Source organism: Anthonomus grandis, chromosome 16 (genome assembly GCF_022605725.1).
Source record: "Anthonomus grandis grandis chromosome 16, icAntGran1.3, whole genome shotgun sequence".
NCBI lineage: Eukaryota > Metazoa > Arthropoda > Insecta > Coleoptera > Curculionidae > Anthonomus > Anthonomus grandis.
Window position 1 is genome coordinate 20,034,659 of NC_065561.1, and position 22,078 is coordinate 20,056,736.

The 22,078-nt window shown below is 32.9% G+C and overlaps 2 protein-coding genes across 3 annotated transcripts in view; one reads left to right on the forward strand and one right to left on the reverse strand.

Annotated features, from left to right (window-relative positions):
• Positions 1-16,227, reverse strand: part of LOC126745736 (GATOR complex protein WDR59) — a 28,284-nt gene extending 12,057 nt beyond the window's left edge. For both annotated transcript variants that reach the window (XM_050453717.1, XM_050453716.1), the window contains exons 1-9: positions 16,074-16,227; positions 13,169-13,320; positions 12,259-12,394; positions 11,931-12,198; positions 11,658-11,871; positions 6,592-6,893; positions 6,235-6,534; positions 1,060-1,426; positions 876-1,011 (exon numbers count right to left, since the gene is read on the reverse strand). In XM_050453717.1, coding sequence (XP_050309674.1) covers positions 876-1,011; positions 1,060-1,426; positions 6,235-6,534; positions 6,592-6,893; positions 11,658-11,871; positions 11,931-12,198; positions 12,259-12,394; positions 13,169-13,275 — 1,830 coding nt within the window. In that variant the 5' untranslated portion in view covers positions 13,276-13,320; positions 16,074-16,227. The remainder of the gene's footprint in view (positions 1-875; positions 1,012-1,059; positions 1,427-6,234; positions 6,535-6,591; positions 6,894-11,657; positions 11,872-11,930; positions 12,199-12,258; positions 12,395-13,168; positions 13,321-16,073) is intronic.
• Positions 16,228-16,264: 37 nt separating this feature from the next.
• On the forward strand, positions 16,265-17,861 carry LOC126745738 (piRNA biogenesis protein EXD1-like). Its single transcript, XM_050453718.1, has one exon. The coding sequence runs from the start codon at positions 16,379-16,381 to the stop codon at positions 17,426-17,428; it is 1,050 nt and encodes a 349-aa protein (XP_050309675.1). The 5' UTR covers positions 16,265-16,378; the 3' UTR covers positions 17,429-17,861.
• The last annotated feature ends 4,217 nt before the right edge of the window (positions 17,862-22,078 follow it).

Sequence of the window (22,078 nt, forward strand, 5' to 3'; positions counted from 1 at the left end):
GGCCGCGATGTCCGTCCTCGGTAATTGCTACAGGGTGCCCCCAAACACATCCGATTTATATTTCGCATTGGCTTGTTTGAATGCGTAGCAGGTAGAATAATTCCACAATGCATGATTAACTGCAATATTTAATTTATATTTATTTTTTAAGGAAACGCAATTATTACATTTGTAATTACTATCGATCGCTGCGACAGAACAAGCTTTAAGTTCATGTGCCCCTGCGCAAAGTGGACAAACTGTATCACCCCTGCAAAATTTCTGGTATATCGATTGAATAGTTATAAGAGCAACTTTTGACATATTGTATTGTTTTCGATTACTTCCGGTTTAACAGGAAATGACACTAACTTTCCTATTTTAAATGGGACACTTGGTATATTATTACATATTTCGATAAAAAATAATATTCCGAAAACAATGATACTGTATTTTCTGTTTTTTGTTAATAAGTAATTTGTTAATGTTTTGTTAAAAAGTTAATAAAATAGGACTAGTTATCACAACACATTTAAAATTTTTCAGATTTTTATTTTTATCGCTGTGTGTTATTGTCAAAGAAAAGTTTTCATAGTGATTTATTGCTTGTTAGTACTCGAAAAATTAATTAGGTTTCATTGGAACAATATTAGGTAATTTTTGAAAAATAAGTTCTTAAACATTTTCAACCTTGTTTACAATTTAAGGATAAGAATTCAGTTATCTAAAAAATGGCTTGAAAATTGGTCAAGACATTTTTATTTCATCCCGCTCATTTCCTTTCACTATTTTTCCAATAATAACAAGGGAAAAGACATTTTGAAACATACTTATAATACAGCATCAAATTCAATGTAGGTATCTTGGCAAAATGCGTAAAATTACGTTCCGCTTACCTTACAAACGGTGTCTACATCTCCATCTAAAATATATTCCTCGGCCAACTGCCGATTAATGAGAAACAAACATGTAGCATCGTAGACATGAACCATCGCTTTGGACGCTTTCGAAAGAGTATGCTTCGAGCGAGACCTAAAGCACAATAATAATCATAATATAAGCGTTAAATAAAGTCCTTACCGTTGTTTCTGCTTTTGGAAATAATACGCGGACACGGTCATTTGGTCGGTAGAACGTTTAGCTAAAAGGGCCTCCAGCGCGGACAACGCTCTCGGGGTACCGGCATCGTTTTTACTGCCCAACCGTCTGGTAAGCAACGGCCTGCCGAAACAGACCAGCGTGTTAACGGAACAAAATTTCGCACCGGAAGTCCTCGGGAACGGGATGTACGAGTCGTTATAACCTCCCACTGTTAGAGCGGACTCTGTATAAACCCTATCGAAGTTCCGGTCGAGGTCTATGTCGCACGCGAGTTGCTCCAAAGTGGCCACCATTTGTCGCAAACATGGTTCCAGGCACGTTCGGTTTTTAGAAACCCTTTGTTGCGCTAAAAATGGCCTTAGAACATTGAATACACTAGAATAAACGTTGGCCGTTTAGCCAATCAAGTTTTGGGTGTTCGATTTTGTTTTTACTGTACATGAATGACATGGCAAGTCTAAAGATTACAGGTAAATTTACTCAATGATGCAACAGTGCTCTGGTATGATATTAATGCTGCAAATCTAAATGAAAGCATAAATAGGGACATGGCTGTGATGAAAAAATGGCGTGACTGTAATAAATTAACTCTAAATATTGCCAAAAGCAGTATTATAAATTTTAAATGTAGTTTAAGTATAAAGTATTCTTGGGTACAACGGCTTTTAAAAATTTGAGTGAAAATACAGTTTTGGGAATTGGCATAGACAATAAATTAAAATTTGAAAGCCATATTAGGCTACTAAGCAATAAACTAGCATCAAATTGTTATAATAATAATAATAATAAGGCTTTTATTTCCAACAGTCACCCACTTACAGGAAATACAGAAAGAATTGTGTACAACAGGTTTAAGGTTTAAAATTAAATAATACAATATAATATTAAGCTAAAGGAAAAGTTATGGAAGAGGCTTATAGGCTAATAAAAATGTTAGAAAACATACATTTACTCAAAGCATTACCTACCTACAAAATCTCTAAGAGATTTAAGATTATTGATTAAAAAATCCTCCTAAGAAAGACATTGAAGCAACAAAAAGGTCCAAGTTGTGGTTACAAAGAGTATTAAATAAGTTAGACATATAATAAATCGGCGACCTTCTAAAAATGTTATTTATTGCTCTATTACACTAAAATGTTCGAGAGTTTCTAGAGTTTAATCTGGGAACAACAAAGTAAATTTGATTTAACAATGAGCTACAGTCGATTTTATAATTAACTAACTTATATAAAAAGACCACTGCCGCTACCACACGGCGGTCGGCTAAGATTTTCATGTTAAAACGTGCAAGCATTATATCTTGACATGTTCCTCTCGCTGGATAAACACCATCGGTCTTGTACATTAAATATTTTAAAAATCTACGCTGAATTGACTCAATTTTATCAATCTCCACCTGATATACTGGATGCCATATAATTGAAGTTTGGAGCGAACAAATGAGCAATATAAGAACTGCACCACCCAAACTTCATCAAAATTGCGACAATTTCTAATTATAAAATCCAGAGACCTGGATGCTGCTCTAACTGTATTATGGATATGATTTTTAAAGTTGAAATTTTGGTCAAAAGTAACACCCAAATCTTTAATTTCAAGACACCTAGTCAAAGGAAAATTTTGTATTTCATAATTATGCTCAATAAAATTTTTGTTTCTACAAAGAGTTACCTGAAAACACTTTGACACATTAAGAAAAAGTCTGTTATTCCGACACCAGTCATATATATTATTTAGTTCAGATTGAAGCAGTTAACAATCATATATAATTTCTATGTTACTATATATTTTAAAATCGTCTGCAAAAAGCAGTTTAAAACATAAAATAGTCAGTGCAAGGTCATTGATAAACAACAAAAAAAGAAGCGGTCCCAAGTTTGCACCTTGTGGGACACCAGATCTTACGATGTATTGATTGAAGGGAAAACCGTCGATTTCGACAAACTGCATTCGGTCTAGAAGGTACGAAGAAAATAATTTTAATACATTTTCAGAGGAACCCAGATAATAAAGTTTTATCAATAAAATAGTGATATCTACTTGATCGAAAGCCTTCTGAAAATCCATGTACAGAACATCCACTTGACTTCTGTTGTTTAGGGCTTGACATATGTATTCAGAAAGTGGTGATACATGATCTTCGTTCCATAAAACCATGTTGATCGGGCGATATTAGCGTACTTACTTGTGCGTGTAATTGAAAAATTGCATAGAATTGGTATCAATCTATAGTTTCTAAGTTCTGACTTGTCGCCCTTTTTAAAAACTGGAATAACTCGCGCGATCTTCCAACAAGACGGAAACGAACCTATTTGAATGGATAAGTTAAAACTGTGAGCTAATGGTTTCGCTAAAGGTGTAACGCAGTCTTTAACTAAAAAGCTTGGAATAGAATCGGTACCACATGTTAATCTGTTTTTAAGTTTTTTGGATGCTTCAATTATATCGGACTCTTGAACAGGATTAATTAAGACTGTGTTTTAATTATGCAGTAAAATATGAGGAACAAAGTTGCTTGCATCTGAATCAATAAAAACGCTCTGGAAGAAATTAGCAAAAGCCTCGACTATTGACTTGGGATCCGAGAACTCATTAGTGCCATCTTTCACCACACCTGGTATTCTGGAGTCGCCCTTCTTCATCTGTATGTATGTCCAAAACTGAGAACTGTCAGCGTGGATATTATTTTGTAATTGACGTAAATAATTTAGAAATGTACTATCAAGTAGTGTTTTAAGAGTTAGTCTAGCATTTTGAAATATTTCATAGTAATAGTTAGTTTTGTTTTTTTTATATTTTTTGTAAGCTAATTCTTTATTTTCAATTAAGCGAATGATCTCAGAAGTGTTATGCTCTTAAGGTAGTGTCCCAGGAGGTTGGGTTTAGTGTTGCCAAAAATACTTATTTTGCATTAATTGAATCAAATCTAAGATATGGATTATGTTTCCGGGGTGCATGTTTTGACCGACTTTTTATTTATTTATTTATTTATTTACGGACTTATATATCACAATATATGCCTTAAAGATCCTCTAAATCTTGCCTCTGAAGTTCCAAAAAAATCTACAGATTGTTGCAGAGAGTTTGCATTATTTAACATTCTTGTAATAGGGTTATTTTTGCCATAATTTGTAGAATGGTAAGGAACATAAAAAACGTTAGTATGCCGATTCCTTCTTATAGGTACATTCAGACATACTAGATTTAAAAGATCTGGACAATCAATTACACCATTAATAATCTTGTGAAGTAAACGAATTTCAAGATTTAGTCTCCTCCCTTCCAAAGTATCAATATTAACTAGCGATCTTAATTCACTATAAGAATAATCATCTCTGATATAACCACACCTGTAACCAATATAACGGAGAAACTTATTCTGCACTCGCTCAATTGCAGTTACATTTGTTACATAACAAGGGTTCCAGATAGATGAGCAATACTCCAGAACACTTCTAACTAGCGAGCAATATAGTTTCTTTATCGTAAAAATTGAAAAGTCCTTACTAGACCGTATGATGAAACCTAACATTCTATGAGCCCGAGAGATAATACCCGATATATGAATATCAAATGATAATTTGCTGTCCAATACAACACCAAGATCCTTTATTTCATCGGTCACCTTTAAGTTAGTATGGTTGATGGAATAATTGTAAGAAATAGGACTTTTTACTCTTGAAAATGATATTTGATAGCATTTTTTTACGTTAAGGTCCATATGATAGCCATAAAAATTATCAATGTCTTCCTGAAGAAGCTTAACATCAGTCATTGTTCTAATAGGCCGAAATATCTTTACATCATCTGCAAACATTAGTACCGAGCTATTTTTTATATTTTGAGGTAAATCTAATAGGAACAAATTGAAGAAGGGGGCCGCAGTGTGACCCTTGAGGTACCCCTGATGAAACAATTATAGGTCTAGACACCGAAAGTGTTTCAAAAGTGTCTTTGTGTTGCAAAAAAGGGCTATCAGATAAATCTGCAAAATTGGAGCGACGAATTCATGCGAAGAAATGTTAATTTCACACAAAATTTTAACTCTGCCTTCTTTATTCATTTTGAAATCCGTTTGTCTTCTTCATAAAAAATATAGAAACCATAGCAATGTAACAGAAAGACATGAATATAGCAGTAGAAGAGCTAATGATGTAACTTTACCTACACCCAACAGTACTTCAATAGAAAAAAATGTATTTTCGATGGTAAAAAGCTGTATAATCATCTTCCTGCAGATATCAAAGAGATTCATAATAAAAAGCTCTTTTGAAAAAATGTAAAAGGATCGCTTGTTGCAGAAGGCTATTATGAAATAAGAGACTTTTTAGCAGAGAGATTTTAAATGTACTGTGATTGAATGTTTTGGATTGAGCGCCACATCTATTCTCAATTGCGCAGCGATTACTCAATTTCAACAGAAGGAAATAAAGTGATTTAATAAATTATTGTAATTAACAGAAACTGAATTGCATTCTTTATTAAAAAGCAGAAGAAAAAGTGAAATTCGTTTAATAACCAAAACTATTTTGTACTGTAATCATACTCATTACTAATATTTTTAATTTGGATTCTTAAAATTGCCAAATATATATAGAACACAGAACGGCAACGCTGTAAATTTCACCCGGAAATATTGTAGCGATAAATGTATTTGGCAACTGCGCTCGTTGCTTACTCTCGTTTTGGATGGTGTACCTTTGGTAGTATTAAGCTTAGTCCAGACCGGACGATAATCGTCGGCAACAAAGCGATTCTCGATGTTGTAAGCTCAATTAATTTTCACAAAAAAAAAAACTTAGTTTGTAGAGGTCTGTAACCACCATAAATCGATTTGGTTATTAATTGTTAATATCTGGACAAAAAAAACATATATCGAGCACAAAGTGGCATCATTGAATCTTTGCGTTGTAAATAGCAAGGTATTCTACGTTGTCTAGTTACTTTTTTCTCATTAACTTCTTTGTGAAAAATATTTTTTTGATTCTGAAAAGTTTTTTGATTAGTCTCAAGGTATATATTATTAGTCAGGGAATAAAAGAATATTTTAAAGATTAGAGTGGATTAAGAAATCAACAACCTCGCCTATGGTTTGCAGCCAGGCTTATTCTAGGCATTCAATGTTTGAACTAATTCTCTTACAATTCTTACCTAAGTGATTCAAAGTTTGTAATAATTGGGAGCGTGAGGATTCGTTAATATTGGATCCATGTACTATTTGAAATACCGGCGGCACTCCGTGCGGATACGAGTTGGGAAACGTTATCTGCATATTAACGATAAAGCTACTGATTCTGGCCATTACGGTGACGCATCTCGATATCGGTTCCATGCTCTTCACTTCCAAATTGGGAATCTGCACGTTCAACAGGGAGAATTCTTGTTGAAGAGGTTGAATTTTCGAGGTTTTTCGCGACGATACTGTACTGGCCACTTCGTCGATAAGTCCAACTAATCGAATACTATTTGAACTTCGGGAACTTCAACAACTTGATATCTAATACTTACTGGAGCTGTTGTCGTCATAAAAACTAATATCGTCCGGCTCGTAGCCGCATAGTTTCTGCAAAAAGGGTTCGATCTTCCAAACCAGTAGCGTTTGATCCCTGGACCAAGTGACCAACTGAAAGTTCGGATCGTTGGATCTCGATGGACGCCATTGGAACTCCAAAACGACATCTCTGTGACCCACGAAAGTATGCATGGGGGCGGTTCTGTTCGCAATGTTCCACAGCAGGAGACTGTTCTCGTGTCCTCTACGTAGTTGTGGTACTACTACTGTTACTAGGCCGTTGCCAAAGGGTGTGTATCTGAAATATTGTTAATTAAAAGAGATGTTAAAATGGCTAACGAGTACGGAGTCCAAATCGTTCTGGCAGTATATTTTAGTTCTAAGAATAGTGCGAAAAAGTTTATTGGAATGATGTTTAATATGAGAGGCAATTGCAAATGCAAGCAGGGGCGCCTTTAGAGGAGGGGCGAGGGGGGGCGGCGCCCCCCCCCAATAATTGGCCGAGTTGATTTACCTCTGGTAAAAAACGTATATTTTTTAAATAACATATTCGAATATTTTTTAATTTCCACCGGATTAAGTAAACACAATAAAATGTATAATTGCATATACATATATAATTACTTAATCATTAATTTCATAGTAGATACTATTACGAATTTTCATGTTACCTTACCATTAGATACATACATTTAAACAAATATGCTAGGCAACCAGCAATACAGGGTAGCAGTTTCATTAACGACCTGTAAAAGCAACTGACATTGTTATGATGATTACTCGGGGAATCTCCCGTTCCAAACCTTGAATTACATATTAATGAAACAAAGCAGGAAAACGGCTTATTTTCTTACAGTGTTTTAAAGACAATTTTTGGCTATGTGTATTTGTTTAATTTCTGTATTTGTATTTGTTTAATTTTTGTATTTGTATTTCGCCTTTTTGTTATACCTACAGTTGGTTTTTATTGAAATTAGCTTTAAATATTAATTGAGCAAAAAAATACGCCCCGGTCGGGTACAGGTGAAATGTGTGAGATGTAAAGCAACTTTTAACAGGGACTATAAAAAGACCCATGAAAAAAAAATTCATAGTGGGGATACAGTGCAAATTAAAAATGTCGGAGCGCTGGACAATCCTTTTGTGATTGCAGCAAAAAAAACAAAAACTTGCTTAAGAGAGAAAGACTCGGAAAAAGATGTTGGTTTGGAATCGCTCAAAAAAGGTAAAAAAGTATTGTATTGATGTATTGTTTTTATATTTAATTATTTTTTTGACTAAAGGAATTTTAGAATTGAAAATGTTGGCTTATTTAATAATTTTTAGGTTGTTCAGTTAGAGAACCTAATTAGACAACTATTGACGAATGCAGCAAATCAAATGCCAGGTCCATAGAGAACTTTAACTCTAATTTAGGTAAATTTATTTATGTTTCGCCCTTCCATACCTACAGTGTGATCCGTTTGTTTACGAAACGCGAAACACCTTTATAAAAAGTTATTTTTTGTCTGATTTGGATCCGATTTTTTCTTTTATTTTAAAGCTAGAAAAATGCACCTTCTCACTGAAACTGACTTGTCCTTTAAAAGCCAATGTACAAGTTCTTTTTGGGAAAATCCCTAAGTAATATGATTTCATCAAAATATTGTTCATAAAAGACTATCATGGCATCCTTGGCATTTAATGAACTAAATTTAATTTTAGTGAGAAGGTGCATTTTTTCTACCTTTAAAATTTAAGAAAAAATACGATCCAAATTGGACAAAAAATAATTTTTTATAAGGGTATTTCGTAAACAAATGGGTCACACGACTGTATATTAATTAGAGATTTTTTAGAAAATATGGTTATTGATGAAGACGCTGACGTTTGTAATAATGATCTACAAGAGGCAAGTACTTCTTATGAAATGCAACACTCAGGTAAATATTTTTCTTCCACAAAATTTATTTCCTAAGAAATAAACATTAGCATCTTAATACAACAATACGGTATGTCAATTTTTTACGTATTTACCAAAAAAAAATTTCGATCTAAAGCGACATCTTAAAAACCACTGATTTTTAATCAGAAAACCCTAGATATATAGTATTGATTTTCTAATTTAAAAAAAAGTCAAATTTTTGAAAAGATTATTGACAATAATTCTTAAACGGGTTAATTAAAACTAGTAACAGGTATTTGATTAGTTGCAGATTTTAGTGTTCTTTAATCAACCTTAATACATTTTTTACTTAAAATAATTAGGGGAGCCAATATGTGACCCCCTTAAATATTAGTAATATTACATGGGTTTTCCTATGCCCCGCATGGCGATACAACATCCTGTAAATTTACATATATAATTTTTTGTAGAGGTTCAAGCCGATATGCCAGAAACCAAAGTCACACTTAAGGAAGATGATATTTTAACTGTCAAACTTTCATTATTGTGGCTAGAATGAGTGGGGAAGCTAGCAAGCAGCTAGCCGCAGCAAAAATTTTAGATAAAACCAAAAATAAGGAAATTGTTGAAGAATACTTTTTCGTCATAGAAATGAGTGAAGCGGCTGATCAAATACGGGAGGGCACCAAAAACTTAAGAAATCACTGCCAAACATATTTCCAAAATTTTAAAGAATTCAATTCTAGCCTAAAAATTAACGATAAAATAAAAGAAAATGTACGTTTAGAGCATGAGCCTGGTAAGTAAAATCAGCGGAAGAAAGAAATTACCTTATTCAACTAGGACCACACCAACCGCATTTACATTTTTTCCCTAGTGATGGCCACAACAGATTTAATCCACATTGGTATAGTGATTTTAAATATCTTGAGTATAGTATTGCAAACGATTCGGCTTATTTCTTTATTTGTTCCCTTTTCCCCAATGGTCCTGGACGGGATAAGTCAGAATCTTCATGGGTAAAAGGTGGCGTTCGAAACTGGAGAAAAATGAAAAGCGCTGGAGCAAATAAAGCCGGCAAACTTCAGCAGCACTTTAATTCGATAGCTCACAAGTCGGGTTTATTGGATTATTGTACTTTTTTAAAAACATATCAGCATGTTAATATTTTGCATGATCGTAAAAAAAGGAATCTCATTATCGAGGAACAACGCATACTCAACCAGAATTCAAAGGTTATCGAAATTATGCTGGATACTTGCAGGACTATGGCAAAGCAAGGGATAGCTTTCCGCGGACATGATAATGAAAGTGGAAACTTTGTACAAATTATTAAACTTAGATCTCGCCATAATCCAGTATTTAAAAAGTTTTTAGATGAGTCAAAATTGCGGCCATATCATACAAGCTACTTAAGTGCAACATCGCAAAATGAATTTATAGGGCTGTTAGGAAAGGAAATTCAAAAACAAATTGTACAGGAAGTTAATAATGTCCCATTTTTTACTGTTATGGCAGATCACACTCCAGGCTCATCTAATAAAGATATATTATCTGTAGTCATAAGGTACGTTGACAATAATGGTAGCCCTCAAGAGCGTTTGCTGTCGATTCTAGAAGCAAAAGATAAAAGTGGTGAAGGTACGGCAAACGATATTTTCAGGTGCTTGACAAATTGTAGTATAGATGTATCAAAATTATCTTTTCAATCCTATGATTTTGCGTCTTCGATGTCAGGTAAATTTAAAGGCAGTCAGCAGAAACTATCTGACTCAATTGGCTACAATATACCGTATATTCCTTGTCAAGCCCATCGTACCAATACCGCCCTTGAACACTGTGTTGAAGCTAGTTCCATTATCGCTGAAACTTTTAACGTTTTACAAGAATTGTATGTTTTTTTTTCTCCTAGTACCAAGCGATTCCAGCGTCTTAAAGAAAGACTAGATCAAATTAAAAACTCACTTCTACTAAAAAATTTGTGGAAAACCCGTTGGACAGCTAGAGCGTCACCATTGACGACGATTGACACCAAAAAAAATTGATGATAATAGGGACACCGAATGCGTTTTTACTTTAAACAGTTTTTTTAGAAAAGAATTTAATTTAGTCTTGGATACCTTAATCAACTTCCTTCAAAATAATTTGGCAACCGTTCTGAAAAATATTGAAGGGTTTCCTAAATTGTTCTCTTTTCCACTTTCGACAAATAATATTAAAATGTGTAATGTATTGCTAGTTCTTAATCTATTTCCTCCACAACACAGGCCCAATGAATTTGCCTTGTTATCCGAGTTGGAAGTGTTGCTTGACCTATGCATTAAAAACGAGGTAGATACTATGCAAAAAGTAATGGAAATAGCTAAAAAATATAAACCTGCTTTGAAAGTTGCATACCGTTTATGTCAACTAATTTTAACAGCTGAATATTCAGTGGCCACTAATCAACGAAAATTTAGTCTCTTAAAACACATTAAAAGTGTTGTGTCGTTCAACTATGGGTAACGAGCGTCTTGACTACTTACTGAGTTTGTCTAGTGAGAAAGACATTTGTGACCTAATTAATATTAAAGATCTTGCTGTGCAATGGAGCAAATTAAAAAACAGAAAAATTAAAATAAATTAAATCAGAAATTGATAATTTTAGTTTTATTTACATGTAGGGTACCTACTTTTTAATTAACTTTTAGATATAATACCTCGATTATCATTAAATAATTATTTATTATACATCACATATGTATAATTTTTATTTGACCATTAAAAATTTCCCAATAGAAATAAGGTATCCGCTTATATTAAAAAAAATGTTTTTTTTTAATGTAGTCGGGTTTTTTAACTTAACTGCCCCCCCCCCCAATCACAAGTGCTTAGAGACGCCCCTGAATGCAAGCTATTTTCAGTCAGTATATGAACGGGATATTCGGGTGTGTGGCACTGAAGGATTTGACCGGAATAGTTCTGCATTTTTAGTATGAAAAAATAAAGCAATAGGGCTTGAAAATATACCATCCTACATTAAAAAAAAATTTATTGAACCATTGAAAGAAGAAGTCTATATGATTCAAATAAGTCCTGTGTTTAAAAAGTATAATTCGTAATTATAATTCTTTAAATAAGTATATTCGGTCAACCTCAGATAGAAATCTAAACTATTATAAGGAAAATCTTGTATACCTTGCACGCCAGACAGGTGATCCGGTACTCAAAACAAATTCCGGCTTTCTCGGGTTACTGGTATCGAAGAACTTAACGGTATTATCCTGACTGGCTGACGCAATTTGGTTCTCGATGTGAGGGCTCCAGTCCAACCCGTAAATTTTAGCCAAGTGAGCCGATATGTACTGTAACGGGTAATTTCCCTTTCGTTGATCCCAAATTTTAATATCGCCTGTAAGAAATCGATTTTTCAAAAGCCATTATCAGCAGGAAATTAAGTTTCCAACCGACCGTCGTGCGCTGTTGCGAGCAAGTTTTGGGAGACTTTGTTCCATCTGACCTGAGAGGATTCGGCCACGTTCGATAGGGATAAAGTGGGTTTTTTGGCATCTCGTATGTCCCAAATGTTCACAAAAGTGTCCACCGATGACGTGGCCAATATGTTCGGATCGGTTTTGTGCCAGTTTAGTCCGGAAATTGATCTGGTGTGCGCTCGTAGCGAATGAGACACCGACAAAGTTTCTTCTCTCCAGTTAAGTATTTCCAGCCTTTCGTTTGTCTATGGAGTTTATTTATATATAATAGTTATTTATGTCGTGATTTGATGAAAAGTGCTTACGGATATAGCACATATATCCTTATGATGTGACGTGGGGTTCCACTCTGCCGCTCCCACTTCATATTTACTTGTCCTTGGAAATTTTAATATGTTTTCGTATTCTTCGTCTAGGTTTCTTAGAGCAATACATCTTCGCCTAAAAAAATTACCAAATAGATTCACTGGTATAGGGAAATTTGTGTGTACAGCCCTAGGACTAATAGACAATAACAGGTTGTAACAGAATAATGAACCCTGAATCGAATTATGGCACAAGAAACACCCATTTATATAAAATGCTTTATGCAATTTTTCTGTTCTGCAGATCCTCGCTAGTACAATTAGTAGTTTCAATGAATATTGCATAAGGCATATAGACTGCTCTTGCTCCCTTACCTACAAAAAGGTTCCATCTTTTAAATGAAATGTCCACACAACTTTAGGTTAGCACCCACAGACCAAAAAGTTATTTGTTTTAAAGTTCACCCAACAACAACAATTTTACTCAAATTATGGTACTGGTTGGTGTAATAAAATGAGTAGTAAAAGAAGGTAAAGAGTTACCTGGGACTAAATTTTTATACTATCAGAGACTCATAATGGTACAAACACTATAACTTTTGAGTTTACCTAAATATATTATTGCAAGGTTTAAAGAACACTTTAGTGGTTATTGATTGCAGTTAGACACTAAATTCACGCAAGGAATTAAGGCAAGCAACTAAGATGCTCCAAATATTCCAAAAAGTAAATAAGCATTTGATAACAAATCCATTACAAAACTAATGTGCTTTTAATCATTACTTGATTATTAATATTATTGACAAATAAACCATGTTTAAAAGATATACCTGTTTTTTAGTTCCCTGTTACGACTCATCAATTTTCACATCTAATAAACATAAATTCAACATAAAATAGATGTACTTACCCTGCTAATAAAGCATAAGTTCCTGTGCAATCAACAGACATAGCATTGGCCTGAAGATCCTTACATTCCAGCGCTATATAATAATCATTGTTTATAACTCGAGCCATTTTTGCTGTTATGATATGTATTAGGGGACAATGCAATGAAAGTACCTAAAAAAAATAACTATTAAGGTTTGTAACTGTATTTATGTTGTACACTGTTCTTTGAACATTTTTCTTGGCATTCTGGGGAGGATCCTTAGGGATTTATAAGCATAGGTTTGATGGACCTTTGGGATTTTTCACACAATCAAAGACGAGCTTTTGGGTCTAATAGGCTTGCCTAAATTACTTCTTGATCTTGTTATTTATTTTTTTTATTTATTTATTTATTCATGCCAAAAAGTATAAAGCTTTTACACAAGTCAGTCAAAAATATAACTCCAAATAAAAGTATTAAACTGTAAAATTCGTTTCACCTAAGAACAAAAATAAAACACATATAAGCCTAAAAAGTAATGCTTAAAAACACTTAACACTAAAAGTCAAGAGACCCAGCCTATGCAATAGCACTGAAATTTGAGCTCAGGAATTCCTCAAATGAATAAAAAGCATTGGTGACTATATTGGTTATAAGGGACCTTAGTAGTAGAACTAAATTGTATAAAATAATCAAGAATTTGGTACAACATTACTTCAGAGGGACCTAGATTGTTGATGGTGTGTTGATGGTGCATATTAATATGATTGAAAGGGTCCAAAAAAGATTTTTAAGATACTTGTACTTAAGAACACATAATGCATATCCTTATATGATCTTCTATAATAGTATGCTAATTGAATTTAAAATGGTACGATTGAGTGTTAGGCGTAATATGAATGATGTCTTATTTATTTACTACATAACTAACAACTTAAAATATAAGAACTGTTCTTTAATTAATCATCTATCTTTTGCTGTTCCTAAAATCAATTTGAGAATAAGAAATAACAATCTTTTCCAGTGTTCACCCTCAAGTTGTTCGCCATTTAATAGAATGATGCAAGAAAGTAATAATTATATACAAAAATATGATATAGATCTCTTTAATATTAGTATTCGCCAAATTAAGACTGATTTTGTATCCTTATCTGATTAATCATTTACTTGTTAATCTGTTCTTTTTGTTTTTGATTTTCAATTGTAAGTAGGTGTATTTTATTAAATTGGTTTGTAAATTCCCTGTCAGGGAGGACCCAGCAGGCACAAATAGGTAATGCAAGATCAAGCTATATTAATGTCACTTCAGGTGTTCCACAAGGTGGGCACTGTTCACCTTTGCTATTTAATATTTTTGTGAATGATATTGGTGCCTGTTTTGAGAACAGTGACTTCCTTTTATTTGCTGATGATATGAAGTTTTTTAGAGAGATTTTATCAATACTTGATCAGATTTTGTTGCAAAGTGATTTGGATAGATTGAATGAGTGGTGTGTTAACAACAATTTGTTTTTGAATGTAAGCAAATGCAATTCTATAAGTTTTCTCAAGCGAACTTAAAAGGTTGTCACTTCATATAACATTCAAGGAAGTACACTTCAATATTGCAGCATAGTTAAAGATCTTGGTATCTCGTTTGATGTTCATTTAAACTTTAATGCACACATAAACAATATTGTTCTCAAATCCTCTAAGAATCTGGGTTTTGTACTAAGGAACTGTAAAGAATTTTCTATAGAGACCTGTAAGAGGTTATACATGTCATTGGTTGTTTCATTGCTGGAATATGGCTCAGTGATATGGTCGCCCTTTTACATGAATAATTGCTTGTCCTTGGAAAGAGTTCAGAACAAATTTATTAGGTTTTGTCTCTATAAACTTCGAATGAGAATTCCGGATGATCATGTTTATGATATTGTTTTAGAAATGCTTGATATGAAGACATTGAGACAAAGACGGATATATGCAGATTTAATTTTTTTGTATAAATTATTGAATGGTCAGATAATTTGTCCAGAACTTCTGATGACAATACAATTTAATATTCCATCTAGGAATTTAAGGCAGTATCATGTCTTTTCATTACCATTTAATAGCGCCAATTATGCATTACATGCTCCTATTGAAAGAACTCTAAGAATTGTCAATACTAGGGAGGTTGAAATTTTGGGCATTTCCTTATCTAGATTTAAGAGTCAAATAAGAGAAATTGTTTAATAATTTTTTTTTTTTTTTAGTGCAATACTGAATATTATACTTTAGTAGGGTATGTTTTTAGTATTTTTAGAATTCTGTTATATTGATTTAAGTTATAAAACTATTTTCGGTATTTTACATTTATAAGTAGGCTTTATTACTGCTTAATAGTTAGTATTTTACTGTTAAGTATGGTTAGGTTCAATTGATTTTGTATTTAGTTTACTGTTGTAATGGGGTTGATCCCATAAAATAAATAAATAAATAAAAATAAATGTTATTAGTTTTAGTGTAGGTTTAGTTTCATCATTATTATTGGTTTTCCTTTTTCTTTCTTCAAGCCAGTAAGCACTCCCACATATAATTACATTTCAAATGTGTTTGTAAGAGTATAAATAAATAAATAAATAAATTGTCTGGAGTTAAATGTACAGAAATACTTCGGTATCACATTGGGCAGAGTCAAATATAATTCAGTATGAACATGGTTTAATATTGCGAGCTTTCTTTGGAATTAGGTGACTTCAAATTAACCGTTGGTTCTCATCTTAATGATACAGTTAATGTATGACTAAATGTGGCTTATTATTGAGGCTGTTCGGTAACAAGTAGTTTTTTGATATTTATTTTACATTATGGTAAAAATTGACCAATTGGTCCCCAGGGTTTGCTTAAAAAACAGAATTTTCCAATTTCCTTTACTCGAAGTAAATGAAGTTGGAAAATGTCTCTATGGCAGAATAATTACCTTAACTCTTTTCTTGCTTATCCTCACTTAAAATAAGTAATTATTTCAGGTAAATATATAATTTAGACATAATAGTCTATACACAATCAAGATCTAAATTTTTGTTTTTATTACTTATCAATTTTTGAAAAAGATAAACATTAACAGCTGATTGAGTGACTTTTTGATTCTAACCTCAATAACTGACAAGTTGTTAGCTGTCAGTGTTTGTTTTCAAGCTGCATCAACCTGTATTTTTGTGTGCATTGTGCATGCATCAAAACAAACCCCAAAATTAATTTATATTGCAAAAGAGTGTGTACAAAATGGAACCTGGTGATGACTACAATAAATCATTTAATGCAGGAGATCGCCTTATATTGGAACTAACAAATGGGGACATCTTTGAAGGATTATACTCGGGTGGAGGAAAACATTTCATTGAACTCACTGATGTTGTTCAGCACAACAATAACAATACTCTCAATGGGATCTATGCTTTTCACAGGGGTGAAATTGCGAAGATACATAGATTAAAGGGGCCTGCTTCAAAACAGACTAAACCTGACTGCCCTTTGAATACCAATGGGTGTAAAACTATTAAAGTGTGTGAAAATGACTATTTTCGCTTGAAAGAGCTTTCCAGTAGCTACATATATATTGAAAATCCTGATAAGAGATATTTTCAGGCTATCGAGGTGCTTGAGAATTCTGAAACGATAGGAGTAGTAAGCTTAGGAGCAGAGATGCACAGGTCTCAAGGTAGCTTACAACTTCTCGTTCTCTCCACTTGGAATCAAATTTATATTTTCGATCTGGCACATCTGGAGAAAAAACAACTTTATCCAGAACTAAAACATATATTTGAGTCCGAATATATCTGCAAAGTGATACACAAAAGTGCTGGATTAGTAGACAAACTTTATAGAGAATATAACATTTATGTTCAAAACACTTTTGACACACAAATCGTGGATTTAATGCTACAGAAGAGAGAATCCGGAAACTGTCCGTCATTTGAAAGAAGCATTTCTGAATGTTTAGTGCACTACCTGAATTTTCCCAGTTCAATACTTGAAAAAGCTTTGGAAGTTCCTAATAAATCTTGGTGTGAAAGGCCCTTGAGTGAGAAAATGAAAGTGTTGGCCTCACAACATGTGACTTATCTAATATTGTTAAAAGAACAGTTTCAAAAGCTATTACTAAAAGATGTATATGACACCATTAATAAAGTGCAGGATCACGTTTATGACATGGATGATTTCAACTATTTAAATTTTATTGCTTCTCGCAATGTGAAAAAGGACATTCAAGACTTGATACCTAATTTACAAAGAATGACTGTTGGCGAGAATAGTGTTAAAAAGGAAAACTAATCTGTGATACTAGACTGTGATCTGGATCATGATTATCTAGCCACTGTCTAGTCGTGGTGCTCTGTCCTGTGGAAAATGCAGTAAATCGAGAACAAGATCTCCATTTTGGTTTTTTCAATTCTGTTAATACTAAAGGCCTAACAATTCAGTAAAAATTTCTCTATTTAGATATCAATGGTCCAATGATTTTATTTTGGGGATATAATATACCATTTCATTCACTCACATTGATTAAAACAAATTTTGTAAATTGTTCTTTCTTTAACCATGGTCTTGTTAGTAATTTGTATTAAATGATGTACTTATTGCTGACTTTGCACTGATATGGATATGGTGTTTTTATATGGAGTGTGATACTTTTCACTAAACTTATATGTTATTCATTATATATTTCCGTAATTCCGTTTATAAATAAATAAACAGAAATAAATTATATATGAGCATTCTTGAGGGTGCTGCTGGAAACGACTAAATATATAGGGTTGCCAACCCTCCCGATTTAGGCGGGAGGCTCCCGCTTTTTTACTTAACCTCCCGACTCCCGCAACCTTAAACAAACCTCCCGCTTTTCGGCAAGTGAAAAAACGCACCGGATTTTATCCACGTTCTTTCTATTAGGTCGTAACTGTTTGTTTTTTTGAGGTTGATAGTAAGGATTTTTCTAATAGTACTGATTTAAGTGTTGACGAAGATGATAAGCAAGAAAAAAAATTCCGGTATTTGAGACAAATAATTCAAATCAAGGCTGGACCTTCTATTCTATTAAAAAATCTAAATGGATTATAAAGTTTAATAATGAATGGAGCCAAACTTATTCTTGGATTTGTGAATCACATTTTACAATAAATCAGGGCAGAGAAAACGGTATAATTAAACACATGAAAACTGAAAAGCACAAGAAAAATTCGACTAAAAATTTGCAGGAAAAAAAATTATACATTTTTTTTAAAATAATTTAGACGTAGTTGCTCAAGCAAAATGTGCTTTTGTTTTTCGCTCTATAAATCGTATTTACAGTTATTTATGGACTTACGTTATTTATTTACATTATAGCCTATTGCGCAGATAAGTGTTGAACAATGAATTTATTAATAGCACAAAAAAGTGAACGAATTGAAGGAATTTTTCATTTTTTGCGGAAAAGAATGGTCCGATTTAATAAGAACCATTCCACCAAGAAGGCTTTCTTTAATTCCTGCCACTGAAAGTCTTTTAAAACATTTTACTCCCGTTAAATCTTATTTTCACAAGAATGACCTCCACTACTACTGGGATCTTTTTTTGGAAATGAGCTTGCTGAATCCTATTTAGGTAAGCACCTATTAATTATTTTAACGTCTTGAAATTTGTTATATCAAGGTTTTTTCCAGTTGTATCTCTATTGAGATTAATTTTTGGCTGGTGAAAATTTTGCTATGATAAAGATCTTTATATAAATTAGTTTTATTCTTGTAAACTGCATAAATAAACTGCATGCTTTTTTTGTAGGTTTATTACTTAATATCGGTACACAATACAATAACTAAGTTATCAATAAATTATTTAATATTATGTCATCATTGAGAGGGCCATAGTTAGCCAGAGGGCCATAGCAATAATTTAAAAAAGAAACAATAATAATATGGATCCATCATAGCGCTTCCTCAATTAGGAAAGTCTGATGATAACTCGAAAGTTGCCATGTTTACCCGAGAAGCAGATGTATTTTTGGAGAGAATTATAAACTAAAGTAGATATAATTATGTTGAAAATATATTAAAATTAATTTGTAAATATTACTTTGATGATGATAATAAGTTTAAATCACTTAGTGCAATAGCTTTGCAAAACAAGCTAAATATGAATAATTTTTTGAAAATTTGTGAAGATTTCCCTATCGAAATTTGAATTTTTGAAGAATTTGTTATCGTACTAAATTTCATAGAAACCTTTTTGGGAAATTTTGATGAGCTGACTGCAAATCAGCAATGCCTCTAAGTTTTACAAAATTTGCTCGTTAGTTTTCTCCCTTCTGCAAGAAAATGCTATCACCAAAGGAATTTTTAATTTAATAGGTTTGACATAGAGAAAAGAGAGAAGCAGACTGGAAAAATAATAATGGTAAAAACATTAAAGCCGAGTTAATGGTCAAACATAATTTTATCCAATCTTGTCAATTTTTAAAAAAGTATTGTGCAAATATTATAAAAAAGGTAAAATATTGCCAAAAATATTAATAACGTTTAGTGATATTTTATTTTTGGTATTATATTACATACGTAAATGTATTTAGTTTTGATGTGTTCCACTTTTTAGGAAGAAGGTTTTATTTTATTTGTTTTTGTATATAATATATTTTTTGCTTAGTTTAAGGTTTTAAAAATATTCTTTTACGTTTTGATTTGTTTCTACTTATACATTTTGTCTTCGAAAAATTGGTCAAGATTTGTTAAATAGTTTCAAAATAAATTATCAAGTTTTGCCATAGAAAAGTATCTGAACCGGAGTTAAGACCTGACATTTTAAACGACTATTATTGTGATATACCTAATATCTTGCTCAAGAGCATTCGTAGTAACATTGATCCCTTACACTATCTTCAACGAGTGTCGGTTGAGCATTCATTTTTCTTTCATCCTGTCGATCTTATCGAAGTACGAAATGAAATCAAACGCCTAAAAAACGATAAATCATCTGGAGCTGATGGGATATCTTCGAGGTTGTTACTCTTTTTGCCTGATTCAGCCTTAAATGCTTTAGTTTCTGCCATAAACACTTTTTTAAATATTGGCATTTTTCCTTCATGTTTAAAAGAGGCAGTGGTTATCCTTCTTCATAAGGGTGGAGATTTCGATCAGCCTTGTAATTTCCGTCCCATTTCTATTTTGTCTACCATCTCTAAGATAGTTGAAAAACTTGCAAAAAGCAGAATTTTGTCCTTTTTACATCATAATGACATTTTGTCTGCAAATCAGTTTGGATTTTAAGCCGGTAAAGGGATTCATGATGCTGTTTTTAGCTTTTTGGAGAGCGTCTATGTGTCCTTGAATTCTGGAGAGTCATCGGCGGCAGTGTTTTGTGATCTATCCAAAGCGTTTGACTGTGTGGATCATGGAATAATGTTATCTAAGCTCGATAAATATGGTTTTAGGGGCGTAGCGTTGCGATGGCTTGAGTCTTATCTATCAAATCGTACTCAGAAGGTCACAGTATCTGAGCGTTTGTCTGCTTCTAGATCTCTAAAATGCGGCTTTCCCCAGGGTTCAGTGTTGGGACCACTGTTATTTTTACTGTATGTGGATGACTTGAGTTCATTGAAACTGCAGGGCAAGGTGGTTCAGTTTGCTGATGATACCACCACACTATGGAGCCATAAAAATTCAGATTTTATCAGGGTGGTGTGCTTCCAACAGGCTCGTGTTTAATGTAAGAAAGACGTCTATTATAGGGTTTAAGTGCGATGTTCAGGGTCTGATGTTTGGCGAAAATTCCCTCTTGCAGAATAAAGAGTGCTGCAGGTTCCTAGGAATTACCATTGATGGTCGCCTTCGGTTTGAAGATCATATTTTACATTTAGCTGGGAAATTATCTTCTGGATGTTTTGCAGTAAGAATGGCAAAACAAGAGCTGGGAGGGGTGGTTGCACGTTCAGTGTACTTTTCACTTATTGAATCTCATATTCGGTATGGCTTGCCTTTTTGGGGTTTAACCAATAAGGGGCTACTTAACATTGTCTTTGTTATTAAAAAAAAGCAGTTAGATACCTGTGTTCTGCTAAGTTAAGAGATTCTTGCAAACCTCTCTTCATTTCTAAAAAAATCCTAACTCTTTTTTCACGCTTTATCTTAGAAACAGCTGCTCTTATTCACAAAATTCCCAAACTACCCTCTGACACTGGCCATTTGACTCGTCGTGTAAATGATGGTCCCCTACCTATTCCTACGTCTTCCCTTACCAAAAACTCATTAATTTACATAAGTAAAAAAATTTACAATCATGTTCCTCTATGTGTTAGACATATATCGGATGTTAAGAAATTAAAATAAAAGAGAATTAAAGACTTTATTTAATTCTCTTCTAGCTCTCTTCTAGGCTTTTATTGGCTAAGGCATATTATAACCTGGATGACTTTTTTAATGATAGGTTTTAACCTTGACATGTTGGAAAGTTTTTTTTTCCTTTTCTCTTCTCTAGTTTTGTCAACAAGTTTACCTTTATTTAGTAATTGATTGTTTTATTTAGTTATCTTTATTTCAAGTATGTTCAAAAAGTTTTGTGTTCTTGTGTTTATTGTTTTTGTCGATTTTTGAAATTGTATTTTTGTTTTGTTTTTTTTAGCTTGTAGGATGCTTGTACACAAGATTATTCTTACGTAATATAGCACATTTTCTTTCTTTCTCTCTTTCAAGTTTAATAAATTTACGTTTTATTACAACATTTTCAAATGTGGCAAAATTAAGGCGTGGCTCAAAAAAAAATTCTGCGCCTCTCTTTATTTTCCCCTCAAAGACACTACCCGCCTCCCGCTTTTCAATTTTTAAAATCTGGCAACCCTATAAATATATCATAAAATAAATTTATGGAAGGTATATTTTATATTTCTGATTTTATAGATCCTGGTGTGTACTTTCTTGTAAACTAAATACCACTATTCATACATACATACATACA